The sequence below is a fragment of the Coffea eugenioides genome, chromosome 5, assembly GCF_003713205.1.
Source record: "Coffea eugenioides isolate CCC68of chromosome 5, Ceug_1.0, whole genome shotgun sequence".
Classification (NCBI taxonomy): domain Eukaryota; kingdom Viridiplantae; phylum Streptophyta; class Magnoliopsida; order Gentianales; family Rubiaceae; genus Coffea; species Coffea eugenioides.
Genome location: NC_040039.1, coordinates 25,365,171 through 25,385,608, shown reverse-complemented (window position 1 = coordinate 25,385,608; position 20,438 = coordinate 25,365,171). Strand labels below are relative to the sequence as shown.

The 20,438-nt window shown below is 35.1% G+C and overlaps 1 protein-coding gene and 1 pseudogene across 1 annotated transcript; one reads left to right on the top strand and one right to left on the bottom strand.

The window, feature by feature from the left end:
• Positions 1-14,248: 14,248 nt before the first annotated feature.
• Positions 14,249-15,527, bottom strand: LOC113771286 (annotated as a pseudogene).
• A 2,260-nt stretch (positions 15,528-17,787) lies between these two features.
• LOC113771285 lies at positions 17,788-18,948 on the top strand. The gene is made up of 3 exons (XM_027315885.1): positions 17,788-18,320; positions 18,420-18,646; positions 18,737-18,948. Exons 1-3 carry the CDS (start codon positions 17,788-17,790, stop codon positions 18,946-18,948), a joined length of 972 nt encoding a protein of 323 aa, XP_027171686.1.
• Positions 18,949-20,438: the final 1,490 nt, after the last annotated feature.

The window sequence follows — 20,438 nt, the reverse complement described above, 5'->3', positions numbered from 1 at the left end:
GGTTACTGGGTACGAGAATCATTGGAGTAGAACAATTTTTATTTACTTTCTTTTCTTTTTTTATTTATTTATTTTTTATTTTTTATTTTTCCCTCATAGAAAAATATATAAAAATAATCAAAGGAGGAGTATAACCTTTATCGACTATATCAATCACTTACTTGCAAAATTAAGTAAAGAGAAGAAATCTCATTAAACATGTAAAATTATAGGCATAATTTTCCTCACTTTACCAAATATACTTTCTAAAATGTAAACATTCTAATTGCATAATACTATTTCCAAGTTAAATGAGGACTAAACCTTCCAAAATACATATAACATTTCAACAATTGGAAGAATAAGGTTGGAACAATTAGCCCTTTTTTGAATGAGAATGCAAGAATTTGAAGAACTTTTGGGCCATAGTGAAATATTGGAAAAGATTTTAGAAAATTTTTTACAGAGTTTCTCCTTATAAATGGAAGAAAACTCCCTGCCAACAAACCCAATTTCAAGCAAATTATCCACATGGCAAACATTTCAAACCAATTCCAACATTTCTAAGCATTTATATCCACAAAATATCATCACATAGGCTTAAAATGCAAGTTCAAATATTTTCCTCCCCCACACTTAAACTTCACATTGTCCTCAATGTGAGAAAAGGAAAATAAATAAAGAGTAAAAGAAAATACTGCTCAATTGAACTTGCGCAATCCGAATCCATGTCCAAGTGATGAATTTCCAACTGTATTTAAGAAAGAGTGGAGAGTTCACTTATTGCACCCTGAAAAAGACAAAATAAAAACAAATAAATTTCTTAAAAATAAAAGGTTGCAATCAACAAAATCATTCAATTTAAGGAAAAAGGAAAAATGATCAAGCATGTGGAACCATACAATGTTCAAGGGATAAAAACATGAAATGAACTAATCTTTGCTAATCAAATATATGCATTAGTATCCAAAGCAAAGGGAAGCTAATTTCACACAAAAAATCCACAATCATGAACAAAATAAGTTCCATTTATACATTTTGTCATCAATGATCAAATCCCCGCAAGTACAAAAGCAATCTCAAAATGGAGGCGAACACACCAAGCCAAAATATAAATGACCTTCTTGAGAATTCATGAAATACTAGAAACCATTGAACCACAAGGATTATAAGCGCATTTATGAATTTCATCAATTAAGGTCATCTTCAATTCACCTTTTCTTTTAGAATTACCTAAGAATTCAAGAAATTATTCAACCAAGCCCCTTTTCATTCATTAGGTAATCTAAATTACTCACATGAATATCATAAACTCCCACAAAGCTAATTAAAATGCTACATTGGCCACTTAATATGCAACTTTGTCACCAAGCCAAATTAGGCATAAATTTAGCAAAAATTCACCAAATAATTACAAACTCATGAGTTAAACATCACCAATAATCATCAATAAGTTCAATAAGCACAATGTAAAGCACCAAACTTCACAAAATGAAAAAAATTCGAAATTGCCCCAAAAAATAAAAAAAAAATAAAAATTGGCAAAATTCAAATGACAACATTTGGTGAAGATTTGTTACCTCAAACTTGTTGGTTGATGATTATGGATGCAAATGGTGAAGAAACCCCCAAAAATTTCACTCCAATTCGGCCTCAAATGGATAGTTCAAAAATTTGAAACCCTTGTTCTCGCTAAGCTCAAATCCGAATTTAGACTTGTTTTTGAAGAATTTTTAGCTATGAAATCATCTCTCAAGTGAAAAAGGAGTGTTTTGGTATACTTGGTTTGAAGATTGGATGGTGAAAAGAGTGAGTTTAGTGAGTAGTGTGTGTTTTAGGTGTGAGTGCGTGTGTAAGTTGAAGAAGAGAGGAAAAAAAAATTTCTGATTGCAGAAGTGGATCCGAGGCCTCGGATCCATATGGATCCGAGCTCGGATCCGTGGCACGAAGTTTTCTCTGATTGCAGAAGTGGATCCGAGGCCTTGGATCCATCTGGATCCGAGCTCGGATCCGTGGATTCTGCATTTATTGCAGAAATTTCTGCAATTTTTAGTTTGGCCCCAACTTGAAACACACTCTCTAATTCGTGCTCTACAATGAAATTTTGAACAATTCAACACTTTACACACATGGAAAGTGACTTAAACATGAATCTCAACACCTCAAATCAAATCAAAAACATGTAGAATCCAAATTGAGGGTTGAAGTTCTTGGATCAAATAGTCCCCTCGACACTTCCAAAGCACATGATGGTGCTCAAATGGTTCAAAAGAGTGCAAATAGGTCATGAACACATTTAAACACTTGAATGCACTTCAACTTCATTCAAATGACTAACTTAACCTCATAACATAAAATTAAGCATTGTAAAACTCAAAAAATAAAGGTTAAGCTTCCCTTTTTCGCATTAGTCTCCACTCCTTATAAACTCCTTTGCACTTGAAATAATTCGCATGATTCCTTGTCATTGCTACCTACAAAACACACAAAAACATTAATCAAACAACCAAAACTTACTAAAAACAAGAAATCGTTGGGTTGCCTCCCAACAAGCGCTTCTTTATAGTCATTAGCTTGACTATATCACCTCATTTTCAAGGAGGTTTAGTTAACGAATAATCCACCATTTTAGGTCGTGGTGGATCATTAAAAGGTGACTTTATAGCAAAAGCCACAAGATCTAATGATGTGAGAAATGGAAGTAGCTTACCTATTCCAAGTGTTTCATAGATATTACCTTGAATATGCACCACTTGAGAACTTACCAAAGGAAATGTCATGAGAGTATCTTGAGCAGGAATACCTTTAGAACCTATACTTTCAATGCACTCCTCAAGAGGGGTGAAAATTGAGTCATTAAAACTCACCTCTTGAGGTTCAAAGTTAGTTCCAAAGATATTATCATGTGAAATGGATATTTGCTCATTAAAACACTCTTGAGATTCATCATTTTCATCAAAATGCAACCCATTTTCACATACAACATTCCCACCATTCATGCTAGGATCATTTTGCACATTATTAGAGGAAATAACTTCACACAATGCACTCAATTGCTCATGTATTTGACCAAAGTGAGAAGCTAATTCATCTATTCTTTCCTCAATCCTATCAAAACGATCGAAAGTTGCATTTGCTAGCTTTTCTAATGCTAAATCAAATTGATTAGAAAAATTTTCTACAGCTAGCTCCCAAGATGCATTAGAATCATTAGCTAATGGTTCACTTTCTAACTCCCAAGGCAAAAATGCATTAGCTAGCCTTTCTATTGCCAACTCCCAAGATGGTTTTGATTCATATTGGACACTTTCAGGTTGGTAATCATAAAAACATGAATTATCACTATAAGTACATTGATTATTCCAACCATAAGCAGGAGAATTGCTCCAATTAGCACTATATTGATCAAAACAAGGATTGTAATGCTCTAATTCATCATAATGATCCACATTTTGTGCTTGCATACATGTATTAGTAGCATGATAACCTCCACACAAGTTACAAATCACATGATAAGAATTAAAAACATTAACATTCCTCCTCTGCTCAATTTCATGCATCATGGTGTCCATTTGAACTTGTAACTTAATTACATCAAATTTTGCCTTTAAGCACCTTAAACCATCTTCAAAAGACATACATTCAGTAAATTCTTGGTTACCTCTATTGAAGGAGCTTTGCACTTGGTAACCATCCATTTCCAATCTTCCACTTCTCAAGCATTGTCCTCCAAATTGACCTACCCTTCTCATTACCTAAAATTGTTTTTAAACAACTTAAGAGCAAAATTAGTAAGAAGAATAGGTGATAAAACACATACACATATAAAACACTAAAATAACAGAAAATAACATTCACAGTATAACTAATAATATGTCTAAACTAATAAAGTTACTCTTCACACCGATATTGCCAAATCTTCCCCGGCAACGGCGCCAAAAACTTGACGGGTATTTTACATACATGCAAGTTAAAAAATACCGAATTACACCCGTTCACTGCAAGTATACAGATCAACTAGTAGTTTAGGGTATATATCGGGTCGATCCCACAGGGAAGAGTGAACAATTACCGGTATTACTAAAGTTTCTCTATTATTTAGACTATCAATGAATTATAACAAATTAAAACCTACTAAAATTATTCAAGAAAATAGCAAATGAAAGCTCCTTAGGTTGTGGTATCCCTAACTACTCATGCAAGTGCTATATTTGGATCATTGAATACTACATCTAGGCTAGTTATGGTGTAATTTCCTTAAACATGTGAAACCTACTTTCGTAGTGAATCAACTATACTCATAACTAATCCATACCTATTTTCATGGTTATGAAATTAGCTACAAGTTCATTTCTTCAATGAAATTACATGAAATGAATCACTAAAAACCACATAAGTGCACCTCTACTTTCGTGAGTGTACTCCCTATGTTTAGCACTTCTTGAACTAGTGTTAAATCTCAATTTCCATTGCAGAAACAACACCTTAAATAATCACAATCAATGGTACCAGATTAATCATGATTTAAAGAGTCAAAGTGCTAAATAACTTGCTCAAATCATAGCAATCAAATAACCAAATAAATAACACTAACAATCATAGAAAGTTCAACCAAACCCAAGGTATAAACTTTAAAAACACATATTAAACACAAAATCCAGAACTTGTATATTAACTAAACTTGGAATCAAGTACAAAAGATAAAGAGTTTGGAAGGAATACAACCCTTGTCACATGAGCTTTCTTCCTTGCCTTCTTCATCCTCCATCTTCTTCTTAATCTAGCTAATAACAAGAAAGGATGAACTACTAGCTAAACTAAACTAACCTACTACTAAGAAGATGAAAGAACTACATTGTTGCAGACCAAGTTTCTCCCGTATCTCTCTCTATCTCCTTTTGCTCTCTCCCTTTCCTTTTGCAATGAATTTGGCTATTTAATGATGAAAGGTTGGTCAAGAAATGATGTTTTCAACTCCCTTTTACAGCTGGGAATGTTTCTCACATGTCTAGCATCACATGTGATTTGGTGGAGGTGAAATTGAGTTTTACGCGTATAAAGCAGCCTTTTCTGACCAGTGATCCGAGCTGCTACAGTGCCTCGGATCCGTATGGATCCGAGCTCGGATCCACTAACCCAGAAACAGCCGAGGGTTCGGATGAATAGTGGATCCGAGTGTGGATCACTTGCTCTGTTTTTGGCCCAACTTCAATCGATCATTTCTTGATGTTAGAGGCTGAACCAGCTCATGTGTAAAACACGAAAGTTGTAGCCTTTTGAGTTATCTTTCCAATGCATCAAGAATCACCTCATTTGGATCTGTGTAGGCTGAGATATGACTGAAATACCCTTGTCTGCTCATTGCCCTGTTTCAGCTTCGACCAACAGAAATTAGCTAATGTAATTCGGCTTTTTGATTTTGAAAACCTTCAAACTGGATTCGGATGTCTTCACCAAAGTTGTAGATCTATCTTTTATCTTCAAATGGGTTCAAGAATCATCCCAATCCGATCATTGTAACTCAAGTTATAGCCGAAATACGAAAATGTGTCAAAACTGTCAAAATACACAAAATCCAAGTAAAAAGTGATAAAAACCTCATTTAACCACTTAAAAGCATTTTATACCAATTATAGCCAAAATGAATCATTTTCTTCCAATAATATATCCAAAGTGACTAAAAATAATATAAAATATCATACAATTATTACGTAAATTAGTCACTTATCAAACTCCCCCACACTTAAATCATTGCTTGTCCTCAAGCAATTCACACATAATCAAATGCAATGATTCAAGAGGTGAAACAATATATGCACTTTGTCCAATTTAATTCCTCAAGACTTGGAAAATAATCATTATACAATTATTCAATTTACACTAAATACTCATAATATCAAGTAAAGGAAAGATAATTATACCCTAAATTCAACAAGTTAAACTTAATCTCTTACCCTAACCTAATTTCACAAATAAGCAACCCACATAGTCGATTTATAGCCTTCCTCCTCCTATAATCATCTTTTTCTCAAAATTCTATAACTAAGAGGGATTTATTCATACTAATTTTACTTAAATAGTGAAAATGCCTTTTTACGCGAAAATCGACACTTTTAGGTGAAGATCCCCGGTTACTCAACATTTCACTTATTCAAGTTGCTATGCATACTCTTAATTCAAATACCTTTTTACGCGAAAATCGACATTTTTAGATGCCAACCCCCGGTTACTCGGTACATGAATCATTGGAGTAGAACAATTTTTATTTACTTTCTCTTTTTTTCTTATTTTTTTTTTCTTTATTTTTCCCTCATAGAAAAAAAAATATTTATAGAAATAATCAAAGGAGGAGTATAACCTTTATCGACTATATCAATCACTTACTTGCAAAATTAAGTAAAGAGAAGAAATCTCATTAAACATGTAAAATTATAGGCATAATTTTCCTTACTTTACCAAATATACTTTCTAAAATGTAAAAATTCTAATTGCATAATACTATTTCCAAGTTAAATGAGGACTAAACCTTCCAAAATACATATAACATTTCAACAATTGGAAGAATAAGGTTGGAACAATTAGCCCTTTTTGAATGAAAATGCAAGAATTTGAAGAACTTTTGGGCCATAGTGAAATATTGGAAAAGATTTTAGAAAAAATTTCACAGAGTTTCTCCTTATAAATGGATGAAAACTCCCTGCCAACAAACCCAATTTCAAGCAAATTATCCACATGGCAAACATTTCAAACACAATTCCAACATTTCTAAGCATTTAAATCCACAAAATATCATCACATAGGCTTAAAATGCAAGTTCAAATATTTTCCTCCCCCACACTTAAACTTCACATTGTCCTCAATGTGAGAAAAGGAAAATAAATAAAGAGTAAAAGAAAATACTGCTCAATTGAACTTGCGCAATCCGAATCCATGTCCAAGTGATGAATTTCCAACTGTATTTAAGAAAGAGTGGAGAGTTCACTTATTGCACCCTGAAAAAGACAAAATAAAAACAAATAAATTTCTTAAAAATAAAAGGTTGCAATCAACAAAATCATTCAATTTAAGGAAAAAGGAAAAATGATCAAGCATGTGGAACCATACAATGTTCAAGGGATAAAAACATGAAATGAACTAATCTTTGCTAATCAAATATATGCATTAGTATCCAAAGCAAAGGGAAGCTAATTTCACACAAAAAATCCACAATCATGAACAAAATAAGTTCCATTTATACATTTTGTCATCAATGATCAAATCCCCGCAAGTACAAAAGCAATCTCAAAATGGAGGCGAACACACCAAGCCAAAATATAAATGACCTTCTTGAGAATTCATGAAATACTAGAAACCATTGAACCACAAGGATTATAAGCGCATTTATGAATTTCATCAATTAAGGTCATCTTCAATTCACCTTTTCTTTTAGAATTACCTAAGAATTCAAGAAATTATTCAACCAAGCCCCTTTTCATTCATTAGGTAATCTAAATTACTCACATGAATATCATAAACTCCCACAAAGCTAATTAAAATGCTACATTGGCCACTTAATATGCAACTTTGTCACCAAGCCAAATTAGGCATAAATTTAGCAAAAATTCACCAAATAATTACAAACTCATGAGTTAAACATCACCAATAATCATCAATAAGTTCAATAAGCACAATGTAAAGCACCAAACTTCACAAAATGAAAAAAATTCGAAATTGCCCCAAAAAATAAAAAAAAAATAAAAATTGGCAAAATTCAAATGACAACATTTGGTGAAGATTTGTTACCTCAAACTTGTTGGTTGATGATTATGGATGCAAATGGTGAAGAAACCCCCAAAAATTTCACTCCAATTCGGCCTCAAATGGATAGTTCAAAAATTTGAAACCCTTGTTCTCGCTAAGCTCAAATCCGAATTTAGACTTGTTTTTGAAGAATTTTTAGCTATGAAATCATCTCTCAAGTGAAAAAGGAGTGTTTTGGTATACTTGGTTTGAAGATTGGATGGTGAAAAGAGTGAGTTTAGTGAGTAGTGTGTGTTTTAGGTGTGAGTGCGTGTGTAAGTTGAAGAAGAGAGGAAAAAAAAATTTCTGATTGCAGAAGTGGATCCGAGGCCTCGGATCCATATGGATCCGAGCTCGGATCCGTGGCACGAAGTTTTCTCTGATTGCAGAAGTGGATCCGAGGCCTTGGATCCATCTGGATCCGAGCTCGGATCCGTGGATTCTGCATTTATTGCAGAAATTTCTGCAATTTTTAGTTTGGCCCCAACTTGAAACACACTCTCTAATTCGTGCTCTACAATGAAATTTTGAACAATTCAACACTTTACACACATGGAAAGTGACTTAAACATGAATCTCAACACCTCAAATCAAATCAAAAACATGTAGAATCCAAATTGAGGGTTGAAGTTCTTGGATCAAATAGTCCCCTCGACACTTCCAAAGCACATGATGGTGCTCAAATGGTTCAAAAGAGTGCAAATAGGTCATGAACACATTTAAACACTTGAATGCACTTCAACTTCATTCAAATGACTAACTTAACCTCATAACATAAAATTAAGCATTGTAAAACTCAAAAAATAAAGGTTAAGCTTCCCTTTTTCGCATTAGTCTCCACTCCTTATAAACTCCTTTGCACTTGAAATAATTCGCATGATTCCTTGTCATTGCTACCTACAAAACACACAAAAACATTAATCAAACAACCAAAACTTACTAAAAACAAGAAATCGTTGGGTTGCCTCCCAACAAGCGCTTCTTTATAGTCATTAGCTTGACTATATCACCTCATTTTTCAAGGAGGTTTAGTTAACGAATAATCCACCATTTTAGGTCGTGGTGGATCATTAAAAGGTGACTTTATAGCAAAAGCCACAAGATCTAATGATGTGAGAAATGGAAGTAGCTTACCTATTCCAAGTGTTTCATAGATATTACCTTGAATATGCACCACTTGAGAACTTACCAAAGGAAATGTCATGAGAGTATCTTGAGCAGGAATACCTTTAGAACCTATACTTTCAATGCACTCCTCAAGAGGGGTGAAAATTGAGTCATTAAAACTCACCTCTTGAGGTTCAAAGTTAGTTCCAAAGATATTATCATGTGAAATGGATATTTGCTCATTAAAACACTCTTGAGATTCATCATTTTCATCAAAATGCAACCCATTTTCACATACAACATTCCCACCATTCATGCTAGGATCATTTTGCACATTATTAGAGGAAATAACTTCACACAATGCACTCAATTGCTCATGTATTTGACCAAAGTGAGAAGCTAATTCATCTATTCTTTCCTCAATCCTATCAAAACGATCGAAAGTTGCATTTGCTAGCTTTTCTAATGCTAAATCAAATTGATTAGAAAAATTTTCTACAGCTAGCTCCCAAGATGCATTAGAATCATTAGCTAATGGTTCACTTTCTAACTCCCAAGGCAAAAATGCATTAGCTAGCCTTTCTATTGCCAACTCCCAAGATGGTTTTGATTCATATTGGACACTTTCAGGTTGGTAATCATAAAAACATGAATTATCACTATAAGTACATTGATTATTCCAACCATAAGCAGGAGAATTGCTCCAATTAGCACTATATTGATCAAAACAAGGATTGTAATGCTCTAATTCATCATAATGATCCACATTTTGTGCTTGCATACATGTATTAGTAGCATGATAACCTCCACACAAGTTACAAATCACATGATAAGAATTAAAAACATTAACATTCCTCCTCTGCTCAATTTCATGCATCATGGTGTCCATTTGAACTTGTAACTTAATTACATCAAATTTTGCCTTTAAGCACCTTAAACCATCTTCAAAAGACATACATTCAGTAAATTCTTGGTTACCTCTATTGAAGGAGCTTTGCACTTGGTAACCATCCATTTCCAATCTTCCACTTCTCAAGCATTGTCCTCCAAATTGACCTACCCTTCTCATTACCTAAAATTGTTTTTAAACAACTTAAGAGCAAAATTAGTAAGAAGAATAGGTGATAAAACACATACACATATAAAACACTAAAATAACAGAAAATAACATTCACAGTATAACTAATAATATGTCTAAACTAATAAAGTTACTCTTCACACCGATATTGCCAAATCTTCCCCGGCAACGGCGCCAAAAACTTGACGGGTATTTTACATACATGCAAGTTAAAAAATACCGAATTACACCCGTTCACTGCAAGTATACAGATCAACTAGTAGTTTAGGGTATATATCGGGTCGATCCCACAGGGAAGAGTGAACAATTACCGGTATTACTAAAGTTTCTCTATTATTTAGACTATCAATGAATTATAACAAATTAAAACCTACTAAAATTATTCAAGAAAATAGCAAATGAAAGCTCCTTAGGTTGTGGTATCCCTAACTACTCATGCAAGTGCTATATTTGGATCATTGAATACTACATCTAGGCTAGTTATGGTGTAATTTCCTTAAACATGTGAAACCTACTTTCGTAGTGAATCAACTATACTCATAACTAATCCATACCTATTTTCATGGTTATGAAATTAGCTACAAGTTCATTTCTTCAATGAAATTACATGAAATGAATCACTAAAAACCACATAAGTGCACCTCTACTTTCGTGAGTGTACTCCCTATGTTTAGCACTTCTTGAACTAGTGTTAAATCTCAATTTCCATTGCAGAAACAACACCTTAAATAATCACAATCAATGGTACCAGATTAATCATGATTTAAAGAGTCAAAGTGCTAAATAACTTGCTCAAATCATAGCAATCAAATAACCAAATAAATAACACTAACAATCATAGAAAGTTCAACCAAACCCAAGGTATAAACTTTAAAAACACATATTAAACACAAAATCCAGAACTTGTATATTAACTAAACTTGGAATCAAGTACAAAAGATAAAGAGTTTGGAAGGAATACAACCCTTGTCACATGAGCTTTCTTCCTTGCCTTCTTCATCCTCCATCTTCTTCTTAATCTAGCTAATAACAAGAAAGGATGAACTACTAGCTAAACTAAACTAACCTACTACTAAGAAGATGAAAGAACTACATTGTTGCAGACCAAGTTTCTCCCGTATCTCTCTCTATCTCCTTTTGCTCTCTCCCTTTCCTTTTGCAATGAATTTGGCTATTTAATGATGAAAGGTTGGTCAAGAAATGATGTTTTCAACTCCCTTTTACAGCTGGGAATGTTTCTCACATGTCTAGCATCACATGTGATTTGGTGGAGGTGAAATTGAGTTTTACGCGTATAAAGCAGCCTTTTCTGACCAGTGATCCGAGCTGCTACAGTGCCTCGGATCCGTATGGATCCGAGCTCGGATCCACTAACCCAGAAACAGCCGAGGGTTCGGATGAATAGTGGATCCGAGTGTGGATCACTTGCTCTGTTTTTGGCCCAACTTCAATCGATCATTTCTTGATGTTAGAGGCTGAACCAGCTCATGTGTAAAACACGAAAGTTGTAGCCTTTTGAGTTATCTTTCCAATGCATCAAGAATCACCTCATTTGGATCTGTGTAGGCTGAGATATGACTGAAATACCCTTGTCTGCTCATTGCCCTGTTTCAGCTTCGACCAACAGAAATTAGCTAATGTAATTCGGCTTTTTGATTTTGAAAACCTTCAAACTGGATTCGGATGTCTTCACCAAAGTTGTAGATCTATCTCTTATCTTCAAATGGGTTCAAGAATCATCCCAATCCGATCATTGTAACTCAAGTTATAGCCGAAATACGAAAATGTGTCAAAACTGTCAAAATACACAAAATCCAAGTAAAAAGTGATAAAAACCTCATTTAACCACTTAAAAGCATTTTATACCAATTATAGCCAAAATGAATCATTTTCTTCCAATAATATATCCAAAGTGACTAAAAATAATATAAAATATCATACAATTATTACGTAAATTAGTCACTTATCACCTCACCATATCATAAGCCTTCTACAAAAATGGAGATGTTGCTCTCCTTCTTGTAGATGCAGAAGATGAACCAACAGGATAACTGTCTCTAGCAAGTGTACCAGCATTGCTACTACTTTCGCTGACATCAATTTCTGTCCACGTTGTTGGATTGAGTCTACAGTTTGTCTACTACTTTCACTAACATCAATTTCAGTCCGCGTTCTTGGATTGAGTCTATAGTTTGTCACGTCACTTGTCTCTTGGTTTGCTTCGATGGTTCAAATTTCAAAACAAATTTCTTTGCCCTTCTGAACTCAGAAATACAATATCTTTTTTGAACTGAGCAACTTCTCACAGTTGGTGAATGATAACCAACCCAATTTTATTTGATTAACATGATTTTTCCATCATGATAAATCAGATTCAGGTTCTACAAACTTCTAGACCAAAAAAAAAAATCAAATGACAAACAGTAGTTATCATATCCTTTTGTCAATTGTCACCCACCATTTATTATACTGCTTAATGTATCAAATTCAAAGGTAGCAAATCACTTAATATTCTTAACACCAAACTATCTTTTACTTGTTCCCTTGGCTGGCAAATAGTAATACTATTTGTCTTTCATATTCCTTTTTTATTTTATCATCTTAAGAATTCCAAATGCCTGAGTGTACATAGAAAATTAGTTCATTGGTAGGTTGTAGGAGTTACATTTTGTCTTATTATTCCATGCGATCTGAACTGTTAATAAGCCGCAACATAGTTGCACTGTGTAGTCTATATTTGAAATAGGTGGTCTAGATTGCATGGAAGCAATAAAGCTCTCTTCCCAATCAGGCCATTTGAGTCAGATTTTAACAAATTTATATTCGTCTCATGTTGTTAGTATCATTTTAGGGTTTCGAATTATAAGTTTCGGATTGATAAATATAAAACTCATATTTGACTCATAAAATATTTGAGCTGTGAATCTAATTCAGAATTAATTCAAACTCACTTATTGTTCCTTAATTTCCTTAATATATTGACTATAAGGGCAAATTACACGTTACCTTCCTGTGATATAGTATTTTTTTTACATAACCCCTATGGTGTTGAATACATCTTGTGATTAACCCATTAAATAATTGCTCGTAGAATACACTTGTAATGATGTATTCCCTCCGTCCTGAAATAATTGTCGCACTTCGGATCTTGTGCTTGTTTTCAACAGTGCCAAGATTTCAAATGATTTTGGTGTAACTTCCAGCAATACCCTTGTTCAGTTTCTGTGGAGTATAACTTATTGACTGGCAGAAAGCTAATGGAGTGGTGACAAGACCTGTGGGACTCGTGCCTCAAGAATATCTTCAGCCATTTTTTGGGAAAGTACCTTGCACGACCATTGTTTGCATTTGCTGTGGAACTCACGCGTATCAAGTGCAATTCTTGTAATTTTTTGGGGCCCATCAAAAGCTTAAAAGAATCTGGTTTATTTAAGGGCATGAGATGGAAATGGGAGAAAGTTTTTATTGCTAATTATGGTAAGTGACATTCATTTTGGGACAGATAAAAAAGGAAAGTATGACACTTTCAATGGGATGGAGGGAGTAGCATAAATGTCTCCTACCCATTTTCAATTTTTTGATTTAATTTATTGGGCTGCTTGCCAGCTACACTGGGGGAATCTTGTTTTTACCACACATGCTTGTGGCGCTGTCACGCAACGCAAATAAAGCCCAGCAAAAAGAAAGATGAGGTTGATAATCATTTTCCTAGGCAACAATTAAAAAGACTGAACTATCCTCCCCTTCAAAAAAGTTGTATTTGTCAACTGGATATTTCACTAAGGGGTAAATGTGGCAATACACAAATACAACAGATGAAGTCTGTTCGAGAGGTCAGAGTGCAAATATTATAAGACGAGGTTTAGAAGGGGGAGACTACACAGTATGAAATGAGGTAGGATTTAGTTAATTTGTAAACTTTTCTTGGGATAGAAAGGAGATAATTGGAATTGTATTGCAATTAAAAAGGGCAATGAAGAATGATAAAAGAATAATGAAGCAAGTTTAATAAAATAAAAAACTAAGAAAAAAAAAAAGAAATGAGAAGGAAAACAAACCACAGGTCAACAGGAAGATTAAAAACTGCAGAATTTAACAGGTGAATTGCTCCATAATTTGCACTACTAAAGGCTCAGAAACTGTGACAATATGCAACCATGAAGCCAGACAAAAAGTTTACGAAAAATGTCTAAACTAGAAGAAGTCAAAAAAGCCAGAGTAACTCTCATATCATCTAAAACTGAATACACAAAACTCAAAACAAGGAAGCAACATCTTCTTCCCCATGATAGCAAGAATTTATATTCATATCCCAGATGATCGCAATTCTTCTTCTTCATGTGCAAAGTGACACCTATCCCCAAAAGTACAAGATCCCTTGACAAAGTTCTCACGGACTTTGGTTTTGAAGTTGCTTGCAGGAGCTCTGCCTTGAGGGGCCCCATGGTTTTTCAAAGGAGGCTATGCGGCTGAACTTACATTGGCAATAAGCTCGCGCACCATCTGAGTTGCCAGCTTTATCTGATTGAATGTACCCTCCAGCTCAATGTTCTTCGAGTTAGGGTCTGAATCATGGTCCCTTATGGCAAGTTTTGCCCCTGTAGTGCGACAAATGTGTTTTGAATTCACACCACCTTTTCCAATAATTGCTCCAGCAAGAGAAGCATCCACACTTATCTTAGCTGTAGCAGAGGCTCCAAAGCTCCCTGCAGCTCCAAAGTCCGGGGGGGTTGACTCCATTCTGCCACCAAACATACCAGGAGGTGGTCCTTTAGCACGAGGATCTTCATGTACTGGAGCAGTAGGCTTGCCGAGCTCCCAGCACCATGAGCAAAATGGCATTTATCTCCAAATTTACACCCTTCAGCTGTATTTATTTGTTGCAGAGACGAGTTTTAATAGCTGGAGGAGATGATCCATATGGAAATGATGGTGGGACCACAGGATTTCTGGAAGCTGCTAGGGAGCGGGATTGCTGCCAAGGATTTGTATCACAGCTTTAATGTCACCGGTACGTAATGCAAGAAGTAGCATCCTTCACCACGGTATAATCGATGATTGACAACCCGAGGTGCTGCATACGATTTCAAAGGAAAGAATTAGAGAAATGATACATACTTTCCTTCTAGCAATACTTAGATTGCCACGTGATGCCAGAGCCATAAACCGGATATGTATATAACTAAATGCAAGCAAGCTTAGGGATGACAATAGGTGGATGAAATATATGATCTTGCTATTTCCACTATACACGACCAGCTCGTGCACTTTCCTACATCAAGACTACAAAAGAGTTCAATAACATATCAACAATGTGTGTGTAAATACTAAATACAGCATCATATCTTCACAAGTTAAACAAAATACAAAATCGAGGTAGCAAGTAGGTCAAACAGCTGTCATTTAGGCTCCTGGAGTTAAAAGAGAGCAACTATTGCCAATACATGACATCTAGCAGTGCAACAACTTCTTAATGTCTTGGCACATAGTGAAAGGCAGTGGGCAATCTATGATAACAGCATGGCAAAGCAAGTTTAACCATAGTATAATCGTTGATGTAAACACTTTGGCGAAAAGAACCCATAATTTGAATTGGTTATCCCAATAAACAAAGGGAATCATCAGGTAATTGTAAAGTTAGGAGATCGAGCAAGAAAAAGACAGTAAAGACTTAGTATTCAATTTTAGACTGTAAAATAAGGGTAGAAACAGATGTAAAACATTTAAACTAAGGGGGAGAATTGTAATTTTGGTCCCCAATCTATAGTGTATGCGCGGAATTAGTCCCCAATCTATTTTGAAAATTAATTTTGGTCCCCAATCTATTCAATTTTGCGCTAAAAGTGGACAATTGACGGAATTTCTTCAATTTCAACCGGAACCAAGTCACGTGAGATCACGTGCCGGCACCTAAAACCCCTTTTTCAATTTTTTAATTTCTGAAACACGTTTTTTAATATTTTCAGCTTTCTCTTGCCTTTTGTCTTATTAAACAAAGACAAGAAAGGCTAAAATTCACTAATCAAGGAGTGGAACCCACCAAAAAGGTTGAAAATTAGAAAAAGAAACATTTGCTCTCGTATTTCTCAACCTTGGTCTCTTCAGCAAAAAGAACAACGAACCCTAAGAGCCAAAATCAAGAATCAAAATGTGAAAAAATAAGGAAAAATCTTGTCGAATTCAGTCAAGCTGAAGCTCCTGGTGGCTTTGCAAAGCAGAAATGGCAGCGAGACCTAAGGAAATGAACAAGCTGGCAGCATCTAATTATGGTATGTGATTTTGCCTTCTTTTTGTGATATATATGCACAATCGCCAATTATATTGTTAGAATATAGTGGAAAAGATGCTTTTTGTACTTGGGGGGACAAAAAAATCTGTAATTAAGCTTTATTAACGACCAATATTAAATAAACCCCTACAAAAATTTGTCATTTGTGATGTGGTCCCATGTGTGTCTCTAAACGGGCTCTTATCATGCTGGTTCATAATGTACAAGTGGGACTTATTTTACTACAATTCATGGTCCTTGTCTTTGAATCTTTGCTAAAGTATGCATTTTTTATTGTCGGTTTGCTAGTTTTACTATTTCTGTCATCTAAATTATGGCCTCTGTTGTTTGTTTGTTGTTTTTGTTTCTTTTTTTTTTTAAATGTAGACAGTGATAGCACGGAAGTGACTATGAAGTGTCACTTATGGGGAAAATGTGAAACTGAACATGATGTTCATTATGAGGGAAGTGAATTAAGGGTGTTTGATCATGTAGAGGTCACAGGTATAAGTCTTTTTGAAATGGATAAAATGTTAGAAAGTCGGGTTGGGGCTATAGGTGACAAAAAGTACCACATTTTGATAGTGGAACATGGCTTCCGTTTGTTAAAGCATGATAGAGAATTGCATGCCTATTGTGTTGATCAATTTGACAATGGAAGGGTAGTTGATTTATACATAGAGGTTTCTTTTAGTGAGTTATTAGCATCACAGTGGGGATCTGACGTTGATGATGAAGATGATGAATCTGATAGTGAATATACAAGGGGTTCTGATTCTGGAGAATTCTCAGGAAAAGATTCAAATTATGAGCAAAATTCTGATGACAATGACTATGAAAAAATGTTGATCATAATTTAGATTGGTTAGGGGTAGAAAATCACAAGAAAGAGCAACTTAAGAGGAATGAAAAAAAGGAATGTGCAGAGGAAACTAGGAGACAAACGGTGAGTAATTCTGATACTGATGATGACAACTTCGACATAGATGTTGCACCAGATTCAGGTTCAAATATTGATAGTCTCCAAGGTTCAGATAAAGAGGGTCATTCAAGACCCCTTATGTATGACCCCAAGGATGCAGATAACCCCCAAACTTGAACTTAGGCAGGTCTTTACCACATTCAAGGAGTTTAAAGAGGCAGTTAGAACCTGGAATATCAAGCGGGGTAGACCATTTAAATTTATCAAGAGTGACACCGTTAGAGTTAGGGCAATTTGTCCTAAAAAAGGATGTGACTGGTACATATATGCTAGGAAGATGAAAGGTGATGGCAGATTGGAAGTTAGAACATTCCAGCAGAAGCACAAGTGTGGGTTTTCATATCACAACAAGAGTGTCAAATATGGGTGGGTTGGCAGAAAATATGTTAACACATTTAGGGAGAATCCCAAGATGGATTATGCTAGCTTCAAAAACCTGGTAATGAAAGAGAAAAATGCTATTTGAGTAGACATCAAGGCTATAGAGCTAAAAAAGGCAGGGAGTTGGCCCAAGGTAGTGATGTGGACCAGTACAATAAGTTGCCCAAGTATATCAATGAAATCTTGAGAAGTAACCGAGGTAGTACTATAATAATGAAGGTGGCAGAAGACTACTGTAATTCAGTCACCAAACAAGAAAAATTTCAAAGATTGTACATGTGCTTTGCTGGGGTGAAAAAAGGATTTTTAGATGCTTGCAGGCCTTTGTTTGGGTTTGACGGGACTTTTCTCAAAAGTGCGGCTGGTGGAGTATTACTAATAGCAGTTGGAGTTGATCCAAATAATGGTTTATATCCAATTGCTTATGCAGCAATTGAAGGAGAAACTAAGGATTCCTGGATTTGGTTTCTTACTTTATTTAAGAAGGATCTAAAAATTGAAAAAAACTATGAATGGACCATAATGAGTGACAAGCAGAAGGGCATAATTCAGGCATGTGAAACAGTTTTTCCAGGGGCTGATTATAGATTTTGTGTGAAGCATATGCATAGCAATATGGCAGCTGCTGGATTCAAAGGGACAGCCATGAGGCAAGCTCTATGGAAAGCGGTTAAGGCAACTACTCATGCACAATTCATAGGAAGAATGGAAGCCATAGCAGAATTGGATGTTGATGCAATTAAGTGGTTAGAGGACAAGAATCTAGCAAAGTGCAGTTGATCACACTTCAGAACATTCCCTAAATGTGATATGTTGTTGAATAACATATGTGAATCATTTAACAGCAAAATATTAGATGCTAGGGAAGGGTCAATTGTTGTCATGATGGAGGCATTGAGGCATTTTGTCATGCAAAGAATGCAAGAAAATAGAGATAGAGCAAGGGAAAAGTGGAGTAAATTTGATTTCTGTCCAAAAATTAGAAAAAGGATGAGGGTCAATATTGACAAGGCAACTTATTGTGTGCCTTACAAATCAAACGATGTCATTTTTGAAGTTGCTTGTCCTTATGGTGAAAAGTGGGCAGTCAATATTGAGGATAGGACTTGCTCATGCAAGAAATAGGATTTGACAGGGATACCATGTGCTCATGCAATTTCAGTTTTGTGGATTGCTATGAAGGACCCAATGCAGTACATTGATGACTGTTACAGTGTTGAAACGTATCTTAAGTGTTATGACCTTTGCATTTTACCTGTGAATGGAGAGAATGAGTGGGAAGATGTAGATGTTCAGGCACCTCTGCCACCAACTTATGGAAGAGCACCAGGAAGACCAAAGAAACAGAGGAGAAAATCTGCTGATGAGATATAGCAAACAAAAGAGCAGGGCAAGAAGGTGAGGAGATTTGGTCAAATCTGTAAATGCTCATTCTGTGGTGAGCAAGGTCATAACACACGGACATGTAAGCTTAGACAGGAAGCAGGTGTTGCAGCCAGTCAAATGAGTGAACAGGAGCAGGAAACACAAGCAAATCAGGATATGAGTCTCTCACAACTAGATGACATGATAGTAGATAACTATGTAAGTAATAATTCCTAATTTGTGTAAATAGATATACCTGTGTTTGTAACATTGTAGCAGTTAACGCACTTTATGCTTTGTTGCAGGTTAGGGGCAACACTTCAAATGCAAAGAAGACAAGAACAAAAACATCAAGAAAATCTGTTGTAATTTTATTACTTAATGTACATTTAGTTATTGTTTCTTGTGAGTTCAATATTTAGTGGTTAAATGCTGATGTATTGCAGGGAAATGGCACCAAACAAAATGCAAAGAAAATAGATTCATCACAGAACAACCCAGCAACTGGTGATGACAACATAATATCTTCTGCCCCTACTCATGCTCAACCAAACCTGCATGAAGTTTTTGGGATCCCAGAAAATTTTGTGGTAATAGCAGTCAACCAGTTGGCCAAGGAGGATCTGTACCTTTTAGGATCAAAGATGTTCAAATCTAGCTTGCAATGACAAAGGGAAAGCCAACATCAACTAACTGATAATCTTGTACCTAGCTTAATGTTGCTAATCAGCATCTTTTGGATGGTTGTGTTGCTGAATTTGAAATATTTTATTGTCAGATTAGTAGCTTTTGTACATTGGTATTTGGAACTCATGTATCTTGAGAACAAGCCAGCGCGAACATGACATTTTGAAATTTGTAATCATTTCTAGCAAATGACAAAACAATGTCTATTTGATGGTTGTAATGAATTCTGAATGTATCTTTTGTACATTGGTTCCGAGTTAGCAATGAATTCTTCTTTTATCTTTTGGTATGTTACCATTTGTTTTGTTTTACTATCCCACATTACATATGTGCTCTTTCAAGCCAGGATTCATGATTTTGCTATCAAATGATTCTTTCATTCAACCTCTCAAATTGAATTCATTTTCCGAGGATAACTCAACATCCAGATAACTTGTAAATGAACTGTAAAAACACAACTAAGTGATGGCAGATTGGAACATCCAATATATTCATTCATTCAAAATAAACAACATGTACTAGCTTGATAGTAGATTACAACTTACACATTCACCCATTCCAACAAAAAAGACCAAAGAATCCAGATGAATGTCTTTCATCTCTAAGTTTAGACAGTACCTAGCTTAGCCTAATACTTAACACATTTTCCTTTCACCAGTTGATACCAAGATTGTCCAACCTTCTACCTTTTACACCAGAAACACAATAACCAGCAGAAGTACCAACAAGAAAATTGCTAACAATAATTTTCTTTCCCTTGCTCTTAACCTCTCAATTGTAGCATTCTTGGAGTTCATGCTCCGTAGTAGTCC